Source organism: Neofelis nebulosa, chromosome 11 (genome assembly GCF_028018385.1).
Source record: "Neofelis nebulosa isolate mNeoNeb1 chromosome 11, mNeoNeb1.pri, whole genome shotgun sequence".
NCBI classification, from domain to species: domain Eukaryota; kingdom Metazoa; phylum Chordata; class Mammalia; order Carnivora; family Felidae; genus Neofelis; species Neofelis nebulosa.
Window position 1 is genome coordinate 77,579,795 of NC_080792.1, and position 23,115 is coordinate 77,602,909.

The 23,115-nt window shown below is 51.9% G+C and overlaps 2 protein-coding genes across 3 annotated transcripts; one reads left to right on the forward strand and one right to left on the reverse strand.

The window, feature by feature from the left end:
• Positions 1–5,015: 5,015 nt before the first annotated feature.
• On the reverse strand, positions 5,016–15,461 carry UNG (uracil DNA glycosylase). The gene is made up of 7 exons (XM_058691040.1): positions 15,272–15,461; positions 14,425–14,631; positions 13,744–13,839; positions 11,137–11,234; positions 10,381–10,469; positions 8,662–8,840; positions 5,016–6,070 (listed from the first exon to the last, which is right to left on the reverse strand). The coding sequence occupies exons 1-7, from the start codon at positions 15,401–15,403 to the stop codon at positions 5,930–5,932; spliced, it is 942 nt and encodes a 313-aa protein (XP_058547023.1). The 5' UTR covers positions 15,404–15,461; the 3' UTR covers positions 5,016–5,929.
• Positions 15,462–15,596: 135 nt separating this feature from the next.
• On the forward strand, positions 15,597–22,369 carry ALKBH2 (alkB homolog 2, alpha-ketoglutarate dependent dioxygenase). Of its 2 annotated transcripts, none has more exons than XM_058691042.1 (4): positions 15,597–15,614; positions 18,335–18,766; positions 19,749–19,947; positions 20,997–22,369. In XM_058691042.1, exons 2-4 carry the CDS (start codon positions 18,490–18,492, stop codon positions 21,301–21,303), a joined length of 783 nt encoding a protein of 260 aa, XP_058547025.1. In that variant the 5' UTR covers positions 15,597–15,614; positions 18,335–18,489; the 3' UTR covers positions 21,304–22,369. The 2 variants fall into 2 exon arrangements, with proteins under 2 accessions (XP_058547025.1, XP_058547024.1); XM_058691041.1 differs by lacking the exon at positions 15,597–15,614 and adding an exon at positions 17,861–18,203.
• The last annotated feature ends 746 nt before the right edge of the window (positions 22,370–23,115 follow it).

The following is a 23,115-nucleotide window of genomic DNA, read 5'->3' on the forward strand; positions in this document are numbered from 1 at the left end:
GACAAAGTCATCCCGGCCCTCCTGAGACATGCAGGAAATTAACTGCACACGGGTTGTGGGGTGTTTAAGAAAGGGCTTCTGGAGCCAGCCTGCAGCGAAAGCTCTGATGGGTGTGCACAACTGCTGTCAAAGGACCACCAGGCTTCTTTCCCCAGATAAAGATTTGGTAAAACCTTCCGAACGAAAATGCCACTCACGCTCAGGGAGGAAAAAAAAACCCAAACACCCCAACAGCTGGGTCAGCTGGCTCTTACTAGGGCCCGGCGGGGAAGACGGGAAACCCGGCACAGGCTGTTACGGAATGTTCCGCGAGGAGGGGAGGGCTGCGGGCATGTAGGACAAAGGTCACCTCCAGGTCCAAACCAGAGCCGTTAAGGCAGAGGCCACACGGAAGGGCGTTGTGCTCTGACAAGAGGTAAGGGGAACAGCAGCTTGGCGGGCCTGATCTCAGTAAACCAGGAGGAGCAAGTGGAAAAACCCGCCAGAACCCGAACTTCTGCAGAACAGTTTATTTATTTATTTATTTTTTATTTTTTATTTTTATTTTATTTTACTTTTTTTTTATTTTTGGGACAGAGAGAGACAGAGCATGAACGGGGGAGGGGCAGAGAGAGAGGGACACACAGAATTGGAAGCAGGCTCCAGGCTCCGAGCCATCAGCCCAGAGCCCGACGCGGGGCTTGAACTCACGGACCGCGAGATCGTGACCTGGCTGAAGTCGGACGCTTAACCGACTGCGCCACCCAGGCGCCCCCTGCAGAACAGTTTAAATGGCAGGGGGACAGGGGCAGCCAGAGAGACTTCCTCTGTGGGCTTGTTTTCCAAGAAGGAAAAGTGGGCAAACGGTGGACTTCTTGGAACTTTCCCCACCGGACTCGTAAGCGGGAAGCCACTTTGTGCCTGTCCTCTGGAAGCCTGGGCACCGTCAGCTATAAGCCGGGCCAGCCCCACCTACGTTTTATAGGAGCGGAGGGCGAAACAATGCCGGTCAGGGGCTTGGCACGCTGTCTGCCCGCCTTCAGTCCTCCCCAGACCGCAGCCCCTGCACCATGGGGCTTCGGTTATCGATCCCAATGACTTCACTAGAGGGTAGCTCGTGCAAAATTTTCAAAGAGGCACATTTCAGACTCCGGACACATCCTGGCTTTTTCCTGGGAGAGCCGTGACTCCAGGACGTTCTGTAAACTCCATTTGGAAGTCCTCCCTGATGACAGCCGATAACCGTGATCTGGGCAGAGTGTAAACAGTGGCAAGACGACGCGGCTTTGAAATCGGGCTGCCGTGGGTTCGAATCCTAGCTCCGTTACCTGTGGCTCTAGGCAAATGGCTGAGTCTATTTGTCCATCCAGGTACTTTACCACGTGGCTGGGAAAAGTGAAATCAAACGACAAACACCGAGCTTCTAGCATAGTGGCTTGTTCGTGACAGGCACCGAGCAACGTCTTTCTAATGAAACTCCTTACTTCCAAAGAGACTAGAAAAGTTCCTCGCTACCCCTACTCATACACACATGGGGAACTCGGTTCTGGTGCCTCAGCTATCCTCTGACACTCTCTCTCTACGGCCACAAGTAATTTCCAGAAGCTGAATGGTTGGCTGGAAACCAATCGTTCATAAACTTTTCCCACCCAACACAATAGAAAAAATAGATTCCTTCAAATACCTCTTACATGCAGAAAATCCTATCATTTGCCGAAAAGAAAAAAAAATGAAGTGACCACGTGGCGTCAATGTTGGAGAAGTGGATAAATTACGCCAAAGATGGCTGATGGGACTAAAACAAACTCTGGTCTCTAGCTTAGAGACGCCTCCTCCGGTTTCTTCTTCCTTTGTTTGCTGTGCATTGCAAACCGCCCCCAGATATGGAGGCTGTTGGCTATAAATTACCCTCCCCACTGGCATTCTGGGCTCAGACCTTTGGAGAAACAGTCTCCTCTGAGCCCGCCGGCGTAAAACCAATCTGCAATCCACCAAGATCTCCGAGGGCCGCTTGGTTTTTCCGCCAGCGTTCCAGCCTGGTTCCATAACATACAGAACACAGGGCATCTGGTCAAAGAAGCTGCTGGTTGGGCTGCAAACCTGACCCTTCATAAAAACACCCATGTCTCCTTTTCACCCCAAGAACCACTTAAATCACAATTTCTGGGAGCAGGCCTGGCATTCATGTTTTTGTTTCCCCAGGAGACAGGGAAATAAAATGGACCCCATGAAAGAAAAAGCTGGGTTTTTCCCCCCCTTACTTCTTTTCCCGCTTCTATTCTCCTTAGGACCTGCACCCCCACCCTATCCATGGCTTCATGTATGTCCTCCTTGCAAGGCAGGGAGTTAATGGTATCTCTGGAGTCTTCCAGCACGACAGAGAACCTCTCAGGCGGGACCGGGTGAAGCCTTCATGCACACATTCCAGACCGCTCGTGTTGTACATCGATGCCAAGACCCCCTGGCTCCAAGGAATAAGTGATTTATGAGGGACACCTGGACCCTGTCCTGGTTCTGACCGGTCCCCAGATGCCCGGAGGGACACGTGCACCAGACCACAATCCTCAGTAAAAACCCCAGGCCCCAGGCAAAGACGAGACTTCATGCTCTTCCTTCCCAAGTCTTGCCAGATGCTCCCTCAGTCTCTGCTCTCGCTTCCTGCGGGCTCACGTTTGATTTCCATCTTGCCAAGAACCCTCTTGGCTGGTCCCCAGGGACCTCTTCTGGGTCCTCAGACCCAGTCTGCCTGCGTCGCACAGGTAAGCATCCATGGGGAGTCTTAAGGCATACAAAGGGCTTTTTTGAAGCTTGTGGATACCACCCCCCGGACCACAAAAGCCACTAGCTGAGAGGGACAGGAAGACACAGGAAATATACAACTGAGTAGCAAAGACTGCAAAGTATCGAACTCCTGGTCTGACCTCCGGTTGTGAGACTCAGATTCAAAGTGTCAGAAGGACTCTAAGTAGGAAGAGAGGCCACTGAAGTTCCAGACTTTTCTCAGCATGCGTCACCACCAATCAACATGCCAGGACCCTCTGAAGTAGCCCAGAGCCTCCTACCTGTTCTCCCTTGTACATCTCGAAGGTTTGACAGGATGAAAAGTCTGCTTTTCTGCCAAACACCGAACTGTTTGCTTCCCCAAGTCCGAAATTCTACTTTTTTATACTAGGTGCAAACTGAAGCAGAAAGCAAATTTTAAGATGGACAGAATGTCCCATGTAATAATGGGAGCATATTAACAACATGTCTAAAAAAGCAAAAACAAAACAAAAAAAAAACCCCACATTCTCTTGACTTTGCCCTGCTGGACTCTGTTCAGATAGTGACTTTCACATAATTAGTTTACAACTCGGGGTTCCCAGGTCATTTTGCATTGCGGACTTCCCGGTTTCCAAAAGCCCTCGGCAAATAGTCTTCCCCTTGCCTGAGAAGGGAGACAGAACCATTCTGGCCGGGTTCTCACCTGTTCCCACAGTGAGCCACGCAGAACTGACCGGTGGCAGGATGCCACAGATGGGCACTGCCACTGCAGACATCTGAGTGGGAGTTCCTAGGACAGGTGTCTTCGACCTGTTTCCCTATGGCAGTCAAACTAAGAGCGGTCTTTACATGTTAAATGCTCAAGGGGGGGAAAAAAAAAAATCAAGATTTCATGACACGTGCAAATCATATTCAGCTCCAATTTCAGTGTCCGGGAAGTTTTATTGGAAAACAGCCACACCTGCTCATTTACATTTACCACATGGCTGCTTTGTCTGCAAAAGAGAGTGGAGTGGTTCTCACGGACGGAACCAGGGCAGACCCTAGAATACGGACTACCTGACCCTTTATATAGAAAAAGTATGCTGACCCCTGACCTAAAAGGCCAAGATTGCCTTTTATCCATTTCTGCAAACCTAGTGCTGTGATCATAGCAAATCCCAAAACGTGAAGGATAACGACCACTCCAGAAACCAGTGATCAAATCTGCATTTCCTTTGGGGGAGGGGCGGTCATAAACCACTGAACCCACAGCTCTGTGTTCTGTTTAAAGTATCACTAGATGTCTAAGGCTCACTATTAAACAAGAAAAAGCAAAGGAGTTCACTTTTTGAATGATTTACAGTAACCCAGAGTTCACCACCTCTCCCCTATGGACAGCATTGTGTCGGGAGCCACGCATCAAAGCCTAACTGATGTAGAAATAATCACCTCGTCATTCCTCACTTGGATAAGGGAGTCGCCCCCCCCCCCACCCCAAGTTACCAGAGGGCAAACTGAGAATGCATCTTGGTTCTGGATCTTCCTTCTGTTGAAAGCCTGCTTGCCCATGGCAGTGTGGGATCACATACCCTCCTTCTGAAACGTTTAGAAAACGAAGGCCTAGATGGGAAGCAATGTTCTCGAGCAAAAGGTTTCCAAATCCCTGCGCAGACAGGAGGTGGGGCCGTGAGCACTGGATGCGTTCTCGCCCACTTAAATACTAGCACGTGTTAACCAGGCCCTTCCGTGTACTTCTGGCTTCCTTCTTCATCAGACACCAGGGGAGTCCAGGCTTTGAACGTGAGGGTCCACCCTCCACCCCGACTCCCAGCCAAGCGCTGGCAGGTCAGAGGGCCATCAGGGCTTCTTCCTAGCGCCCTAGCCTCACACCTCCAGTCCAGAGTCCCAGGGAAGAGTCTGCAAACACTAACGGGATGGGGGCGGGGGAGCTCCCCTTGCGCTGTCCCAAGGCTTGGCAGGACTCGCAGCCACGATCCCCGGCGAAACGCTTTTCCGGCCCCACTCGGCCTCTTTAGGGTCTCCGCAGTTCCTGACCGCGTACCTACGGCCCCATCGCCATCTCCGGGCTGGGGTGAGGCCCAGCGGTCGGTGACCCTCCCGGGAACCCGCCCAGGGCTTACCTGGCCTGGAGAGGTGGGCAGCTCCATCCGAGGGGCGGGGCGGAAGGGTTGGGGGGGGGGGGGCAGCACTTCCTGCCCACAAAGGTTGCTGCGGGGCAGCTGGAGCCGCCCGGCCAGAGGGAGGTGACAGAAAGGGCACTGGGCACGGAGTGAAACTTCAACTATCTTTTTATTGCCAAGCTCACTTGGAGTTAACGTCCCCTTTCCCCCAACTAACACAGCAACGGCATCTCTAACAGGATGGAGGACGGAGGTACAGACCTAACAAAAGACGGTCTCCCCGACAAAGGATTAAAAAATATATATATACATCTGCAGAAGTATTTTTAAAACAGCAAAATTCACCAGTGTTGAAAAAAAAAATCCCCATGTGATTTCAGTCCATAAAAAAACAGCAATTGGCACTCTGTGCTTCCTGAAATCCCCCAACTCGAGATACTCCGGAGAAGAAAAGCATTTCCTCTTTAAAAAAATAAAAATAAAAAAAAAAATAACTCCCCTTTCTCTTTCTTCCAGTTCAACTTCCACTGTTTATTCCTAGGAACACCCATAGAGTAACTAGAAAACAAGCCCCAGTTCACTTCCCTCTCCCGATCTGTTGAAGGCTCACTCAGAGATCAGTCCTCAAGAACTTTCAGCCCCAAATTTCTGGGCACTTGCAAAATGTCCTGCTTCCTGCAAGGAGGGGCCTCGGGGCTCTCAGAAGGATGCGGGGAGCAGTGTACTTGGCCAAGAACGGGAAGCCAAGCTGGGCAAAGGAGGGCCTTGCTAAATAAACACACCCAACACTACAACCTAAAGTCCAACTAAAGTAACAGCTGGCTGTACCACAAGGTGCTTCTGTTTCCTGTCCCCTTTTACCATAAAAGTGACACAGAGAGCGGTGGTCTGGAGTATTTGACCGCCTCTCTCTCCCAAATACCGTGAAGGTATATTTTAGTCCAAAGGCGTGTTGCAAAGACAGACATAAGGTCCCAGAGTAGAGGCTTTGCTGCCACTCTTGGCGAGTAACTTCACTAGCAGCTTCTAAAAGCCGGCCCAGGGACAGCCTCCCCAGTTTAGGGTCACAGATCCTTCCAGTTGATGGGCTCCTTGCCAGACTTCTGCAGCAACTCATTGGTTTTAGAGAAGTGTCTACATCCAAAGAACCCTCTGTACACCGACAACGGGGAGGGGTGAGCGGTCTGCAGCACGTGGTGACGCTTCTGAAAGAGAACGAGAGAATCAAAGTCGGCACGTCTGGGACCGGAGGCACCGCCTACGCAGCGGTCAAGTGCCCGTATCTTAGGATCTAGCGATCCCACTGCTAAGAATGCGTTTGCCAACGGACCCCACGGGGCATAGACCCACGTGGAGATGCAAGCAGGTCAGGAAAGACCTCACATCATAAACCCAGGGTTAGGCGACTGGCTGCAAACACTTCCCTGAACTTCTTACAAGGGGACACCACGAGGATATCAGAAGAACAAGGTTGAGCTAGTGGGCTCATGTGGAAAGACCTAAATATCGCAAGCAGAAGAAAAAAAGGATAATGACACAAAAAGGTTTTTTTGGGAAAATATCTAAGACACTAATTATAGTTCCTTTAGGGAAAAGAAATAGTGGAAGGCATTTATCTACTTTCTATTTTACACTTTCCTGTATTACCTGAACTGTCAACAAAAACAGAACACTTTGATTTTTTAAATGTCAACTCTAGTTAATGGAGCAGGAAGACCAGGGACGTTTGTTTTCTTGCTTCTTTTCTGTATGTAAATAAAAACCTCGGGGCACCTGGGGCGCTCAGTGGGTTGAGCATCCAACTTCGGCTCAGGTCATGATCTCATGGTTCCTGAGTTCAATCCCCGGCATCAGGCTTTCTGCTGTCAGCACTGAGCCCGCTTCAGATCCTCTGCCCCTCCTCTCTCTGCCCCTCCCCCATTCACGCTCCGGCAAAAATAAAAATATTAAAAATAAATAAATGCTACTTCACAAGTGTTTTCACAACATCCCTGCCTTCAAACACCTCCATCCGGGAGGGGCCATCATTAAAGCCAGGCAGCGCAGTGTGGTTAAGAACCAGAGCCTGAAGGGGCACCTGGCTGGCTCAGTCAGAAGAGCACGCGACCCCCGATGGCAGGGTCGGGGGGGTCAAGCCCCACATTGGGGGTAAATATTACTTATATAAAAACAAAACTAAAAAACACGGAGCCGGGAGCCAGATGGCCTGGGTTCAAGTTCTGACTGCCGTGTCGTGTGGCCCCAGAGAAGTCAAGGAGTCCAGCCCGCACGTCAGTCTTCATCTGTAAATGGGGAAGAAGAGTGCCCGACTTGTGGAGATGCCGTGCAGGGACAAAGAAGGCCCGTGGGTCTTGATGCAGCCTGACAGGTAACGCAGGTTAAGTGCTTACTAGCCTGGCCCTGAAAATGTGAGCCATGCTGGGCTCTGAAGGAAGTCTCTGGACCGAGGAGGCACGATATTCAAAGGCAGGCAGGGAAGCGGGACACAGGGAAGAGGTGTGGGGGGCAGGAGGGAGTGGAGAAGGTGGGAGCTGCGGCTGAGAGGCAGCCCGGGGCGTGCTCGTGCTCAAGACCCCACCCAAGGCAAGGCCTTCCACGGGGGGACTCCATGGGACACTCTGGCAAGATCAGGTGAGGGCCTGGGCCAGGCACAGACAGTTAGGTGGGGAGGCATCTGAGAGCAGGGGAAAGGCTCTGAAGGCCTGACACCTGCGGGATGGGGAGGAGGGAGGGACAGTGCAGGATGGGACTTCTGTTTGGACAAGTGCCCGGAGGTACCCTCCACCCTTGGGGAGTACGCGGGAGCAGGTTCAGCGAGGCCGGCTGAGGAAAGGAGAGCGTTAACTCGGGAAGCTCCGAATGTGATGTGGGACAGACAGACCCGGCGCTAGGGAAAGCCACTGGGCTGGACCCGCCACTTGCTTCTAATGACCAAGCTTTTACAAGCGCCTCCCGTCCAACCGGACCATTGTCGATAACAAAGATTAAAACACGAAGAGCCACGCGGCCCTTCAGTCTCCCCAAGGCAGAGATGGAGACGGCTCGCACGGACACTTCCTACTTGCCTAGAGAATCAGATCTCAGCAGTTAGTTCACTCATGCCCGATTTTATTATGCGCTGCCTCACAACACCTGAAAACGTCTGCTTCCTTGACACAGACCCTCTGTAGAGAGAGAAGCGCCTTCGCGTGGCTCCTACGCGGTTGCCGGTCACGTAAAGGCACGGGGAGTAGACCCCAGAAACAGAAAGCCTTTGGTGGCACCGTCAACGGTGAGCGGGAGGAGGACTGGCATCAGGGGAGGCAAGGGGACAGGATTTAAGGCCAGGAGGGCAAGGAGAGATTCAAGGATGGCGTCTGGCTTTTAATCTCAGCACCAGGTACGCTGCTCCTTCTGGAAACAGAGGGAGAAGAGCAGAGAAGGAGCACGTGGGGGGAAGCCGAGGGCGGGCGGCTCGGTGGTCGTGGGGTCCTTGGCCTTACTGGCCACTTACTGCATCGCTTGCACCGGACGGTGCCCGCATCATTCTACGTATGTGGCAGGTCCACGCCCGCGTTACTAACGCTATTGAATCAGAAGTTGGCCCGGTGCTTTCCTCTCACACAAGTCATCATTCTTGTAATTCGTCTGAATTTTGCTTAATTTTCAATGGCAAACCTGACCCTAACTCTTAAGTCTTTAGGGAGAATAAGCTTCATCTTAGGACATGGGGTTTTCCAAGACCACACAACGGAAAATTCCTAAGATTTTCTCAACTGGCTTAAAGTGTTTAAAAGACAAAACACAACAACCGTACCCTATCGATGGCACTGCCTTTCTTCTGAGCGTAAGAGCCCCAGAGCAGGAAGACGAGGCCGCTGGAGTTGTGATTTAGCCAGGACACGACCGCATCCGTAAACTCCTCCCATCCTCTCTCCTTATGCGAATTAGCCTGATGTGCCCGGACGGTGAGGACTGCGTTGAGTAAGAGAACACCTACAGACACACAGCAAAGAAACGGGTGAAAAGACAAACGAGCCAGCCCAGACACCTGACAACAGGGGCTGTGCCCGTGGAACCGTTCCCGTGTCGGGGTCCAGCAGAGCTGTCTGAAACCGGCTCCCAAAGAAAGCAATGCAACATGACTGCTGGGCACCTCCAGGCAAGACCAGAGAGCATTTTATTTTCACCTCTGCAATTTCAACATCTTCTAAGTTTGTAACAGTGAACGTGCCTTTCATCAGTCATCAGGGTTGTTTCAAACATCTGTCTATCCCAAGTGGGGTGCCTGGGTGGCTCAGTTGGTTGAGCCTCCAACCTCGGCTCAGGTCACGATCTCAAGGCTCATGAGTTCAAGCCCCACGTCGGGCTCTGTGCTAACAGCTCAGAGCCTAGAGCCTGCTTCAGAGTCTGTGTCTCTCTGCCCTCTCCTGCTTATGCTAGGTCTCTGTCTCAAAAATAAATAGACATTAAAAAATTAAAAAATAATAAGAGAAAGAAAAAAGAATCAGATGGTAAATATTCTTTCCTTATCTGGTTATAGTTTATTTGTTAGAAAGGGAGGAAGGAAGAAAGTCCGGCCGGCTGTCTGCTTGGTTCAATTGGTTAAGTGTTCTATTTTGGCTCAGATTATGACCTCACGATTCACAAGTTGGAGCCCTGCATTGAGGTTTTTGTGGCCAGCACAGAGCCTGCTTCGAATCCTCTGCTCCCAGCTTGTGCTCTCATTCTCTCTCAAAAATAAACGTTTAGGCAAGAAAGAAAGAAAAGAAAGAAAGAAAGAAAAGAACCAATGAAAGGAAGAAAAGAAAAAGGAAGAAAAAGAAAAGAAAAAGAAAAGGAAAGAAAGGAAGAAAGAAAAAGTCCTGTAAATGGTATTCAACAGAGAAAAAACACAACCCGAGTGCTGAAATGAGAAAGGTAAGGTCACCTCCCAAGTGGTCAAAGTTAGCAAATATAAAACATTAATTACAAAGGGTACCTGGCTGGCTCAGTCGGTGGAGCGTGCAACTTTGATCTTGGGGTTGTGAGTTCAAGCCCCTAGTTGGGTGTAGAGATTACTTAAAAATAAATAACAAGAGGGGCGCCTGGGTGGCGCAGTCGGTTAAGCGTCCGACTTCAGCCAGGTCACGATCTCGCGGTCCGTGAGTTCGAGCCCCGCGTCGGGCTCTGGGCTGATGGCTCGGAGCCTGGAGCCTGTTTCCGATTCTGTGTCTCCCTCTCTCTCTGCCCCTCCCCCGTTCATGCTCTGTCTCTCTCTGTCCCAAAAATAAAAAATAAAAAACGTTGAAAAAAAAAAAAATAAATAACAAGAAAGAACAAACTTTTCTCTTTCAAATTACAGTTAAACCACGAAAGAAAACACTGGCTGGAGGATAAAGAGGAGACACATATTTTGACTTGTATAAATGCAGTCAGTCTGTGAGAATGTTCCAGTGCTGTGTTCTTTTATAAACATAAGCAAGCAGTGCAGGACAAGGGAAGACTGTGCTGAAATCCATCCAGAACACATCTAGCAGCCAGGTAGGTGGCTTACCTTGTTTGGCCCACCCGGATAGATCTCCGTGACCAGGATGAACAAAACCATCTATGTCTGTAGACAGCTCTCTATAAATGTTTTCCAAACTGAAAGTAAGCCAGGAGAAAAACAAAAAACAGATCTCGAGCACAATTCTGAAAATCCAGTAGCCTCCAACATACACATGGATTCCAGCCTGCACCCCAGCCCGTGCAGGGGGAGGGCCGAACGGACCTGGCGGATTCGTGAGGAAGCATCACACTCCTCTGACCGGTAACCTTGCCAAAGACCTTTCCTTTGGTTTAGGCTTGAATTTAAGGAATAGCACTTTGGATGATTTAAGTAAATCAGCCCAGGAGTTACAACCTCCCTCCCAATTAATGCTTCCAGTTTTAGATCTTTGTGTATTTGTTATGTTCTTACATTTTATACGTCAAATTCTCCAAAGCAGTGGTTTTTAATCAGGGGTCATTTTTGCACCCCAGGGGACTTGGGGCACTGTCCAAAGACAACCATCACTGCCATTTTACCAGCACCTCTAGTTCTGCGGGGGGCGGGGGGGGGGGGGCGGGGGGCGGGCAGCGGGTAGAAGCCACTACTAAACACCCTTCACCTCTCCCATAAAAAGACCCAACCCCTGATGTTGACAGTACCAAGATGGAGAAATCCTACTCCAATGGCTATTAGAAGTCTCCCAAGTGCACTTATGATCCACAAAGCACACACCTGAAAGTAATCACACTTGGACCTGAGCCATCTGTGAAGCAATCGTACCTGGGTGGAGGTGGAATGGGTCTTTGAACACTAAAGCAGAGACCGTGGGCTTGATTGGGTCCGTGATATGGATCCTGTCCCAGGATGACAACCTTCACCTGTGAACACCAGGTGGCAAGAGAGTAAATACTGTCGCATAGGCAGTTTACACGAACACCTGCCTGCCTGATAACCTGTACAAAGGACCGTGATGAGGAGACAGGCGGCTCTCCAACCCAACTAAGAAGCCCCAGAAGGGAGAGGGTGACCCGGCACCATTACTTTCCATTATCAAGTTAGCCTTCACTCAGTCACCCTGCTGCACGGCCCCACTCCTTCTCTGACGCAAGTGTGTGAAAACAGGTTCAGGTCTTTCTCATCCCCTTCGTTTTTCAAATTTCAAAAAATGTGCCCTTGGCACAAGTACAACCATCCAGAAACACACAGAGTGGTTCGGGGCCTCCTGCTCTTCCTTATCCCCTCCTGAGTCAACGCTGTAAAGTGACCTATACAATTGGGGTTATTGTAGCCATCACCCTACATCGTGCCTTTTACGTGTCCTCCAATCCCCAAAGCACTCAGCCACTAGTAAGTAGTTGGCTTGTTTCCTAAGTTTTTTCTGTCACAAGAAAAATACTGCAGCAAACACCCTAATATGTGTATCCTTATACACTGTTTCTCTACGTATGGAACAGATTCAGAAGAGCGGAGGCGCTGGTCCCAGGACAGGTGTATTTTACAAATTGCTTTTCAATGAGGGGAGCCAATTCAAATTCCCTACCAGCAACACAGAAAGAGGCCTGTTCCCCCATATCCCGAGGGATGGAACAGAAGAAGGTCAAAGGTGCTAGAGCAGGTGGCAACATGCAATTTCAAGTAATGAGGTCACTGTCACAGGCAGTATTAAAATACAGCTAGTCGGAGGGGCGCCTGGGTGGCGCAGTCGGTTAATCGTCCGACTTCAGCCAGGTCACGATCTCGCGGTCCGTGAGTTCGAGCCCCACGTCAGGCTCTGGGCTGATGGCTCGGAGCCTGGAGCCTGTTTCCGATTCTGTGTCTCCCTCTCTCTCTCTGCCCCTCCCCTGTTCATGCTCTGTCTCTCTCTGTCCCAAAAATAAATAAAAAACGTTGAAAAAAAAAAAAAAAATTAAAAAAAAAAAAATACAGCTAGTCGGTTCGATCCGGTGCCGGCCCACCTCCTCATTCTCATGTTTCTGGCCCTGCTGTTCCTTCTCAGAGGCTTCTCTCATGCCTAACATACACCGCATCCTTCACAACCCAACCTTCAGACATCGGGAAGTTTCTGAGGACCCCCCTGCTCCTCCCATTGGCGCGCACCCCATCCTCAGCATATTCTGCCTCGTGAAGCAGCCGGTCCCAGCAGGGAAGCCTTCGGTTCCGGTCCTGGATAAGGGACGACCCTGAAGGAGTCACTAAACCTCCCCGTCTGTCAAGACAACTCCCTGAGCCAACTGATCCACAGAACTGTCACGTTCTCCTTTTCCTGTTGACAGTGGTCACTGGCATTCAAAACAGGACCCACTGTTCAAACAAGGCACAAACTCGTACTGAATTAAACAGGACTTGGTTTCTTTAACTTTAGAAAACCGGGAGCTCTATTCAGAGCTCTCGCTCTAAAGTGAAAAACTGTCAAGTCTGCTAAATATTAGGTGCGACAGCCTTATCTAAATGGGTTATTCACCTAATCTCATTTCTACGAGATTTAACAGAGACAGGATTTACCAAATCACACATTCCTGCCCTTGGCTTACAAGACGGGGAAGGGAACAGGATAAGAACAAAATATAAAATCTCAAGCCCCGAGCTGGGTGTACAGAGTACTCCAGCATGAAAAGACACTAAATGTACTGGAGAGGAAGCCCAGATCACAAAGGTAGTGGGTAACAGGCTTCCAGGAGGTGCCATAGATGGATCTCATCGAGTTTTTCAAAAGACAGAAGAGAGGATTCTTGTCACACTGTCCAACTCTGAAGCAAGAGGGTTGGGGGTGGAGGACAGGCCGGGCAGTAGGCCACGGCTATTTTCATGTTCAGCTTCTGTCGTTCATACAGTATGAAGCCACAAACAAGCTTCTGAGCAGGAGACTGAAGTGACCAGACCAAGCCAGTCAGTAGATGTTGCACGGTATGAACCAGAGCAAAGGGGTCTGTTAAAAGGGCAGCAGAATTGCTGAGGCCGGAAGAGCTTGAAAGCATCACCTATGAAAGACAGTGTGGTCAGACAAAGAGAGTACTGACCTGCAGGTCAAGGTGGATGGGCAATAACCAACTGAAAAAGACCTAACCGCTTCCTGCCTCAGTTTCCTCACCGCCACCACAATAAGATGTGATGCTGGCATGGAGCTGCTTTCAGGATTAAATAAAATCCAAAAAACTAGAGCACACAGACCCAAAGTCTACGTATAATTTTTTCTTTTTTGCTGCCTTGGTGGCACATGCTAAAAGTTAGAAAGTTAACAGGCTACAAAACAGCCAGCCCAAAACTCACCATTTCAGCATTTATCACTCAATGATGGACAGTGCCTTAACTCCAGGGCCATTCACAAATAACTACTGGATTCTCACCCTCCCCCCCTTTTACTACAACTCACCGACAACTTGTACTTACATGTCTTATGTCACACATTTGCGTCCAGGTGAAGACTTGGTGTGGGGGTGGGTACACGGTGTAATGTTTTCTTTCTTCCGCAACAAATCCCATGAGCTGAGGTAAAGGCAAATTAGATTTAAAATCAGATTCTCACCGGAAAGCACGAGAATTCATTAAGAAAACTTCCAATGTAAGCTAACAGAAGCACCACCTAGCTCCTCGCCGTGTTTTATATCCAAATTCTTTTGAAAAACAGCAAGGAACCACTGTATTTGCGGGTCACCGAGGATGTCCCACTCCAAAGTCAGTACCCTTCCCCTCTGTTTCGACTGGGTCAGAGTTGATGGGCCTGGCTGCTTGGACTTCCTCTTGGTGCCAACCCCTCCCCTCTTTTTGTAAAGGTTGAAGCGGGTGTCAACGCAGTCAGGGGTTTGCGATTTTACCACGCAGCTCTTCCCTGGAGAGCAGACCAACTGAATGGTTAACAAAGACCCCGATCATCTTACAGTAAGCTCTTAAGGCGTGCAAATGCAAAACACCATGGGTGTATTTTACTTTCGTAACTCACAAGGACGTTAAAGGAGGGAATACAGAAGCCTACGGAAGCAATATCCTACAAACGCGGAAGCAATATTCTACAAACGCGGACTCGGCAAGTTGTACGAGCAACACAAAGGGCCCCGCAGCCTCCAGGCTTACCTTTATGAAATATGGTTTCCCGAACTCGGCGCTGAGGTGCTTCTTCCAACTCTCACCGAAACCCACGGGCACGTTGCGCGCGGCGAGTCTGAGCAGGGCGGCGGCCTTGTTCCTCTGGATGCGGACCAACTGTTCGGGGCTCAGCGGCGAGGTGGGGGGCGTGCCGGGGTCCTCCTGTCCGGCCCGGGCCTTCTTGGCGGGGCTGGCCTGCAAGCGATCCCCGCGCAGGCTGGTCACGAGCCGCAGCGGGCCGCGCCCGGGCGCCCGCAGCTGCCGCCCCCATCCCGAGGGCCCATTGAGCAGCACGCCCATCCGCGGGGACGCAGCCGCCAGGGGGCAAGTCGCAGCAAAATCGGAGTGAGGGAGCCCAGCCGGGAAGGCAGGCCGCTGCCCCCAGTTTTGGGTTGCGTACCAAACTGCGGCTGGCAGAGGGGCAGGAAGCAAGGCCCGCGACACCTCCGGAGGGGTACAAGGGCCGGGAGGCCGCGACCCAGGAGCCCCGCCCCCTCGGACCCGCCACCCGCGTCCCCACGTGGTCTTTTCGCGGCAAAACCCCTTCGGGCTCCCGCCCCGTGTCCTCTCCGATTGGACGGCGGGCCGAGCGGGGCGGCCCCCTCGCGTCTGATTGGCGCCGTGGGCCCCGCGATCCATCCCCATTGGCTGGCCCCTCAGAATGGCCGCCGATAGAAAACTGCCTGGGCTGTTTTGAACACGTGCAGGCGGCTTTGAACACTAGGACCCAAGTTAACGGGTCAGCGGTGCATCCCTGTTACCCCTCGGTCGGGCGGGACCCCGGTCCCTCCTCCCGGTCCCTTGCTCCCGGTGCCCGGTCCCCGCCGCGCCTCACCGCCGCATCCCCGCTCTCCTCAGCTACCGCCGCCACGCCGGTCCCTGGGTCGGCCGGCTCGGGGCTGCGGGTACGTCGTTTCCCGGCGGGGTTCGGGGAGAAGAAGGAGTAGAGGGTCTTCTGGCCAATCATCCCGGAGCCGAGGAGAGTGAACGCGCGCCGCCCGGGAACCCGCGGTATGCGCCGGCTGCAGCGGTCCGAAATTGGCGCCAAACGGCCCGCGCATGCTCCGATGGGGGGGGGGCTGGGCAGGGGGCGGTGGGGGTCTAATGCGCATGTGCCGGAGGGCCCGCGGAGCAACGCCCCTGGCCCCTGGTGGGGCTTGGAAGCCTCTGGCCGGAGGGTGAGTTTTCTTAGGTGTTTTAGTCTTTCATTCATTGTACTCAGCAGTCACACCTCTGCCTTGGGGCCCGTCCCTTCACCTCCCCGCAGTGGAAAGGAGCTGGAAGTACCTGCCCCACTGGGTTGTAGTGGGGGTGAAATTAACATTACAATAGTAATTTGTTTTGCCCTTAGGTCCGGGTGCACGCCCCAGTTTTCACAACCTACTTTACTGGTCTTAAACTAGGGCCTAGTGCGGTCCCGCGTTTAGCCTAACCTGTAAGATTTGGGGGAGACTGGAACTGAGGTCTTGAAGAGTAAATTCCAGAAACTCTTCCCAATACACCTGCGATTCTTCTTGTTCCCTCCCTCCCTCCCCGCGTCCAAACCATCAACAGGCCTCTTGGCTCTATCTCCAAAACAAACCCCAGATTCAACTGCCGCTGTGCGTCGCCTGGCTATTATCCTGGCCGCTCCCCTCTTTGCCGCCAGAGTGATGCTTTTGAAATGTAAATGAATCGTGGTAATCCCCAGGTAAAATCCTCCTGTAGTTTTCAAATCGGTTTTAGAATAAACCCCAGCTTGTTACGCTGCTGGTAGAGCTGTTTCCCCGCTGGGACGGGAGCCCCTACTACTGCGAGGTGGCCGAATCTGGCTTTCTCACATTCACTGGACAGTCCAGCCTGTCCCTTGCCTGGCCTGTACGGCCTTGCACACGCTGCCCCCCCCCCCCCCCAACCTGGTGAGCTTTGGGTCTGAGGTCCCTTCCTCTGAAAGGCCTCCTCTTCCCCCACTTTCTAGCTGGTCACTCTATAGCTTCTGTACTGTCTATACTTGTTTATTTCCTTGTTGGTCTCCACCTCCAAAATTGAACCCTGCTGGGGGCAGGGACTTTTATCTGACTGCTGTTGTGTTCCAGCGCCTGGGGCAAGGAGCCCGGTGTGTAAGGAGAGAAGCCCCTAACTCAACTTCATTTGCGCTTCCGGCCACTTTGGGAAACAGTTCAGCAGCTTGCCTATCAAGTGAACCAGACGCTTACCACGCACCCCTGCAGTTCACCCAAAGTGCAATTAAAATCTGCATTCACACAAAAGTTCATGCGTGAATGGATACGGTGACTTCATTTGTAAAAACGTGCCTCATGGGGGGGGGGGGGGGGGTAACAAACTGTGGGGCATCCATACAATAGAATGCTACCTAGCAGTAGAAGGAACAACCAACCAATAGGAACAAGGGGTGCGTCTTGAAAGCTTTTGGACTAAAGGAAAGGCCAGACCCAAACGGCTGTATATTGTATAGCCTTCCTAAGAAAGTCTGGAAAAGACAAAACCATAGAGACAGGCAACACCTCGGAGGTTGGAAGCTCAGGGGTGAAAGGGAGCTGATAAGAGGCTTGGGGGGGGGGGAATCTTGTGGGGCGACAGAACCCCAGGGAGCCTCTGGAGATTCCTTGTGCTGGTGGTCACACGACTGTGTGCTTTTGTCCAAACCTGCACAACTGTGCGCCGAGATCATTCAAAAAGAGGGCTCCGGTCTCCCCGAGCGTTCGTTCATTCCACTGGGGGAGACAGAGAGTAAACCAAAATTAGGAGCACTGACGGAACCTACCATTTATTTATTTATTTTTTAACGTTTATTTATTTTTGGGACAGAGAGAGACAGAGCATGAACGGGGGAGGGGCAAAGAGAGAGGGAGACACAGAATCGGAAGCAGGCTCCAGGCTCTGAGCCGTCAGCCCAGAGCCCGACGCGGGGCTCGAACTCACGGACCGCGAGATCGTGACCTGAGCTGAAGTTGGACGCTTAACTGACTGAGCCACCCAGGCGCCCCTCATTTATTTGGAGCACAGAAGCATTTCTCACACATCTTATCTAATAACCCTCATGGTGCTCTCAGGGCATAGGTTTTATAGCCCTTACTGTATAGATGAAGCAATTCAAACCCAGAGAGTTTTAGCAACCTGTAGGAGCCACACAGCTAGGGTGGTGGAGACGGATAGAGGAGCCATGGAATCGTGCTCCCACCTGGTGGCCCAGCTCCCTACCTGGACGCCCAGTGGCCCCTGAGGAGAGGCGACACCCAACAGCTGCTCCCAAACCACACAGGATCCTCAGCCGGCACAGTCCAGGCAGTCAGGCTGAAACCCGGCAGTGAGTGCCGCCCGCCCAGAAGGCCAGCAGGTGGCGCCAGGAAGCCGCCACCATACTGTTTGTAGGCGCCTGCATTTCCCAGCCGGCGCCGAAGTCCGCCCGGAAGCAGTGCGGCGGCGCGGGTGTCGTCCGCTTCCCGACAGCCCTGCCTCCGGTGTTTGCAGGGCTCAGGGCGGCGCGGGTGCTCTCTGGGGTTTCTCAGGGCGCCCTCGCCTCCCCCTGGCCCCACGCACGGGCAGTTCTTTTGGAGTTGGGCATGCGGGTGATCACGCTTAACTGTTTTACATTCAGACTCTGAATCGTAGCCATTTGAGGATCGCTATGCTTACCCGAGGGGTTAGTGGCGTCGGAGGGCCGGTCCGCAGTGGGTGAAAAGGAGACAGGGAATCTGCTTTTCTGACTTTAGGCGAACCCCTTCACCTCTCCAGGCGTCCCAGGAAAGGCGTCCTTTCTTTATAAGGTCAGGTGCTTGGGGGTGGAATGCAGGCTTTGGGGGTTTTGCAAGCAGATTGTGATTCATAGCCAGGTGTGGGAGACCCAGGACATCCTGAGGGACCCTTCCAACTTCAACATCCTCTACTTCTGTTCTAGAACATGGTGTTAAAAGTGGGAACTTGAAAGCACCGCGGAGAAATGCAGTGGGACCACTTCTCCACCAAGCCGATTTTTGGATCTAGGACCGAGCCTGGGCAATCTCTCCGTCCACCCTGCCTCCGGCGCCCAGGTCTTTGCTTCGTGGAGACAGGATGGACAGATTCCTGGTGAAAGGGGCGTTAGGGGACCTTTTGGGAAAGAGGGAGCGAGAGGTGAGCGGAGAAGGTCCAGCAGGCCGGCAAGCGGACCAGGAGGGTGGCAGGAAAAGGCGGAAGGCGGAGACCCCGGGGAATGCAGGCCACCAGGCCGGCCCCAGCTGGCAGCACATCCGGGCTGAGGGCCTGAGCTGTGATTACACAGTCCTGTTTGGCAAAGCTGAAGCAGACAAGATTTTCCAGGAGCTGGAGCGGGAAGTGGAGTATTTTACAGGTAAGCAGAGGACCGTGTGTGTTGAAGACTTGCTTGATACAACTAGCGGGCTGTGTTTGGAGAAATAACGAACTCGGGAGCCATTGGTTACGGGGGACTTCATTTACTGATTCAACACCTATTCTCTGGGCCAGGCACCTTGTTGGGCGCTCGGGACACAAACTGGAGAAAAGTTTGCCCACCCACCACCGGGAGCTGGTGAGATGCTGAGAGTGACTTGCCACTTGGCCACTGATCAGAATCATCTGGGAAGGTTAAAAATCAGAAAAAAGATGCTGCGTTCTCCCCGGGACCAACTGAATCAGAGTAGGGTGGGGGTGCAGCCTGGGCATCGGTGTTTTTAGAAAGCTTCCAGGTGATTCTGAGGTGCAGCTGGTCTTGTAGGAGACACAGCAAAATAACCAGGTAGTTCCTCCCAACGGCGGTTCTCTGCATCACCTGGAGGACCTTGTTGCTTCTGAGAACGTGGATCACCGGCCCCTCCCCCACGCTCTAGCGGCTGTTTCCGGGTGACGCCGGGTGACACGAACGCACATTGAGAACGCCTGCAAGGTGGCAGAGCACTTGCAGGCATAGAAAAGCCCACGGAGACCCCAGCCTACAGCCTTGGCTGCATTAATTTCACCTTCTTGGGGGCTCCACACCCTCCGTCCCCGCGGTTGGCGGGATCACCCTAGCGTGCAGCCTGACTTCAGCTTGCTTGCGTTTCAGCCTCTTGATACGTTCCCACTGTAGGCAAGACAACGAAGTCACGGTATTAAAAAAAAAGAAAACGGACAAGACCGTGTTTCTGTAAGTGTAGGACAAGAACCACTGTTCTTACATGAACATTTTGGGCTAGCAACAGGGAGTTTTGTCCTTGGTCAGGAGACTAAACGTTACTTCCTGATTTAGTCCCCTTTCGATCCTGAATACTCAGGGAGCAAACGTGTGGGGTCCTCGCCTGCCTGCCCTCCTGAGCTGCCATGTTCTATCTGCACAGGCGCGCTGGCCAGGGTCCAGGTGTTTGGGAAGTGGCACAGTGTGCCCAGGAAGCAGGCGACCTACGGCAACCCCGGGCTGACCTACACGTTTTCCGGCCTTACTCTGTCTCCAAAGCCCTGGATCCCAGTTCTAGAGCGCGTCCGGGATCGTGTTTCTGCGGTGACTGGAGAGACCTTCAACTTTGTGCTCGTTAACAGGTAACGTCCTACCTGCGTTTTACTTTTTCTTCTTTAGGTTGCTGGACTGCATTGTATAAATCTTCTTCTTCTGAAGGCATGAGTTTAGATTTCACCATATTTTACTCATGTGTACAAGTAATTCCTTAGTGCAGCAGGGACAGCACCAGCGGTCAGTCTTCGTGGAGCCCGTGCTGCACTGGGAAGCGAGAGGGGATTGTCCGATGAACAAACAGTTGAACAAGATCATTCGAGATGCTGACAAGTGTCTGAAAGAAAATGAAACAGGCTGATTTTGCTAAAGAATGGCGAGGAGGAAGGGATCTGGGTTTAGGTCAGGGTTTCTCAGCAGCGACACTGATGTTTCAGGCCAGGTGATTCCTCGTGGGACTGCCCTGTGCATCACAGGATGGGAGCAACATCCCTGGCTTCCACCCACTGGATGCCAGGGGCATCCCCTTCCCAGTCGCAGCCACCAGAGTGTCTCCAAACATTGCCAGGCGTCCCTTGGGCGGGGGACAGAATCGCTCCGCTTACGAACCCTGAGTTTAGGGGAAGGTGGTTAGCAGAGGGCTTACCGAGATGCTGATGTTGGGAGTTGGAGACGAACTGGAGAGAGGGCATGAGCCACACACACATCTGGAGGAAGAGCAGAGGGGGCTTGGAGTGCATATGGAACGGAAATCCCACTGATCTGGCTGGAGAAGTGAGGGAGAGAGGGGTACCAGGAGCTCAGAGACGGGCACTTATGCTATGCTATCTGTGCAGAGTCTAAGTGTAGGGAGAAACCATCTTATGTTATACTGGTTTACATACACAAACTGGGAGGAGTGGAAGACGTGTTCGTGGCTTCTTTTGGTGAGGTGTGTTTTAAGGTGAGGGATCAAATAGGAAGAGGTCAAATGGAGACCAGGCGCGGCTCATCTGCGCACCCGGAGGAGGCCCCCCCGCCCCTGCAGAACCATGAGCGGGGGCTGCTCCTCGCACCTTTCACGCAGTAGGACAGCAAGCGTTCCGGCACATTCCGGGAGGGAGCCGTTTTGTACATCGTGCTTGTTTTCTCGTGGCAGGTACAAAGATGGCCGTGACCACATCGGTGAACACAGAGATGATGAAAGGGAACTGGCTCCCGGGAGCCCCATAGCCTCGGTCTCCTTCGGGGCCTGCAGAGATTTCTTCTTCCGGCATAAGGATTCTCGGGGGAAGCAGCCCTCCCGGAAGGTGGAGGTGGTCAGGCTTCAGCTGGCCCACGGAAGTTTGCTTATGATGAACCACCCGACCAACACTCACTGGTATCACAGTCTCCCCGTCCGAAAGAAGATTCTAGCTCCACGGGTCAATCTGACATTTCGCAAAATTCTGCCTACTAAAAAGTAAAAACTTTGTCAGCAGTTTGTAAGTCTAATTTCTCCTCCCTCTCTACTCCAGGAGGGAACTGGCATCCCCTTTCTGAAAAGGGAACACAGAAGAGGTTTAATCCAAGCGTGGGGCTTATTGCACAGCAATGCAGGATTCCGAAAGAGGATGGCTTTATCAAATTGGTCAAGTATGAAAGAATACCAGTTGATTTTTTTTCCTAACAAAAAGATTCTTTTATTACTATAATACACAGCAGATACAAAAGGTACCTTTAGCAAATACATAAATCAGCAGTTATTATGGCATAAACTACTAGTTTAACTTCAGTTTTTTGCCAAGAGAAGCCACTCTGTAAATAACTTAAAGCCAGAAATAAGATGATGTGGCTGCTACTCAATGCCTAATAATTTACGAAATGAGGAAGTCAGCTTTAAGTCAGGTTAAGAGACTGCACAGATTATCATTCACATTTACAACCTTGGCTCCCACCCTGGCCTCTGACCAAAGATCTGCTGACAGCTAAACGTTCAGAGGATCATCCCCTTTCGTGCCCAGCGTGTCTCTTTAGTGGCAGGCTTCAAAGAGTAAGCGGTGGCAGGAGAGCAGTGACTGAAAGCTGCGACTTTGCAACGCCGCGTCAGGTCACATAACTGGGGGTTTGTTCCACCAGACCCAGGCAAAATAGGTGGACTGGGTTCAGCGTCAAAGCCAGGGCCTGCCACGGAATCAGGAAGGGGCGTCAGCAGTGAAGGCCTCAGATGCTTCGAACTGTTCCTCTCTCCCTGATGCCCGTGGCCTGGAGAACCTTCACAGTATTTTCAATCGGTAGTGAGTCTGGAGTCCTCGGGGGTGAGTGCCGGGCCAGGCGGGATGGTGATCACCTGGGCCACTTCCGCTTTTAGCCAACACCCAGGCATCGTCTAGAAGTGTCTGCCAGCCTGCCCCCACCAGAAGGAGCATGGTCCTCAGCCTTACCTCGGGGGACCTTTTAGACAGCTCTGATTCCAAATCTTAACTCTGAGGAGTCCATTTGAGTTTGGTATCTTTTTTTTTTGTTTGTTTAAATAAAACTAGCTAAAACATAGATACTACTGTGTGTCCTCAAACTTCCTGTGGTCCTGAGAGGCATTCATGAGACTTATCCAAAGAGGGAAGAGAGTGCTCAATACAGTCTTTGTATCAGGCTACTAGAAACCAATAAATTTAGAGTACGGACCTGTAATGAAATGACAATACTAGATGATCAACTGTAATGATACGTTTTTAAAAATTGAAAACTTTCTCTTTTTTTTTGTGGGAAGGGCTGGGGTTTTGATGCTCACTGAGTCTTAACTGTTCACTTTACAAATGAGGAAGCGGAGGCTCAGAAAGAAAGTGCGGCCCCACGGTCGGTGCCCTTCCTTCTGAACCCAGCTCTCAAACCAAGGCTAGGACTGTCCTTTTACACAGCCCCCAGCTCCACCTGTAAACCTCAGGAGCTCTGCATGAGCCACGGAGTAAGGAACCACCGTCCGGAGCGGAGCTTTGTCCAGAGCAGAGGAGGCGCAGATGCCAGCACGGAGGCGGCCCCGTCCCGGCTATTCGCGCAGTTTTAGGACGTACCGTCATCCTGTCTCTGGCACAGTAAGCAGAGAGTTAAGAGCGACCCGGGAGTTCACTACTGACCGAGCAGTGAAAGAATTTCCCCTGGGGGCAGATCTGGCAGGTGCGCTTTTACTACATATAAAGAATCCAAAGATTAAAAAAGACCCACAGAAAGAGGAGGTGGGTGTTCTTGAGGTGTCTCGTAACTGTCCTGTTGCTATCCGTTGAGAAACTTGGAAGGAACAG

Bases quoted from the DNA above. Each gene is read 5' to 3' on its own strand.
- UNG (XM_058691040.1), bottom strand. From the start codon at position 15,403: ATGATTGGCCAGAAGACCCTCTACTCCTTCTTCTCCCCGAACCCCGCC. The intron at 14,632-15,271 runs GTGAGGCGCGGC...GATCGCTTGCAG, and splicing joins AGGAGAGCGGGGATGCGGCG to GCCAGCCCCGCCAAGAAGGC. The intron at 13,840-14,424 runs GTAAGCCTGGAG...CCTTTACCTCAG, and splicing joins GGAAACCATATTTCATAAAG to CTCATGGGATTTGTTGCGGA.
- ALKBH2 (XM_058691042.1), top strand. From the start codon at position 18,490: ATGGACAGATTCCTGGTGAAAGGGGCGTTAGGGGACCTTTTGGGAAAG. The intron at 18,767-19,748 runs GTAAGCAGAGGA...CTATCTGCACAG, and splicing joins GGAAGTGGAGTATTTTACAG to GCGCGCTGGCCAGGGTCCAG. The intron at 19,948-20,996 runs GTAACGTCCTAC...TTCTCGTGGCAG, and splicing joins AACTTTGTGCTCGTTAACAG to GTACAAAGATGGCCGTGACC.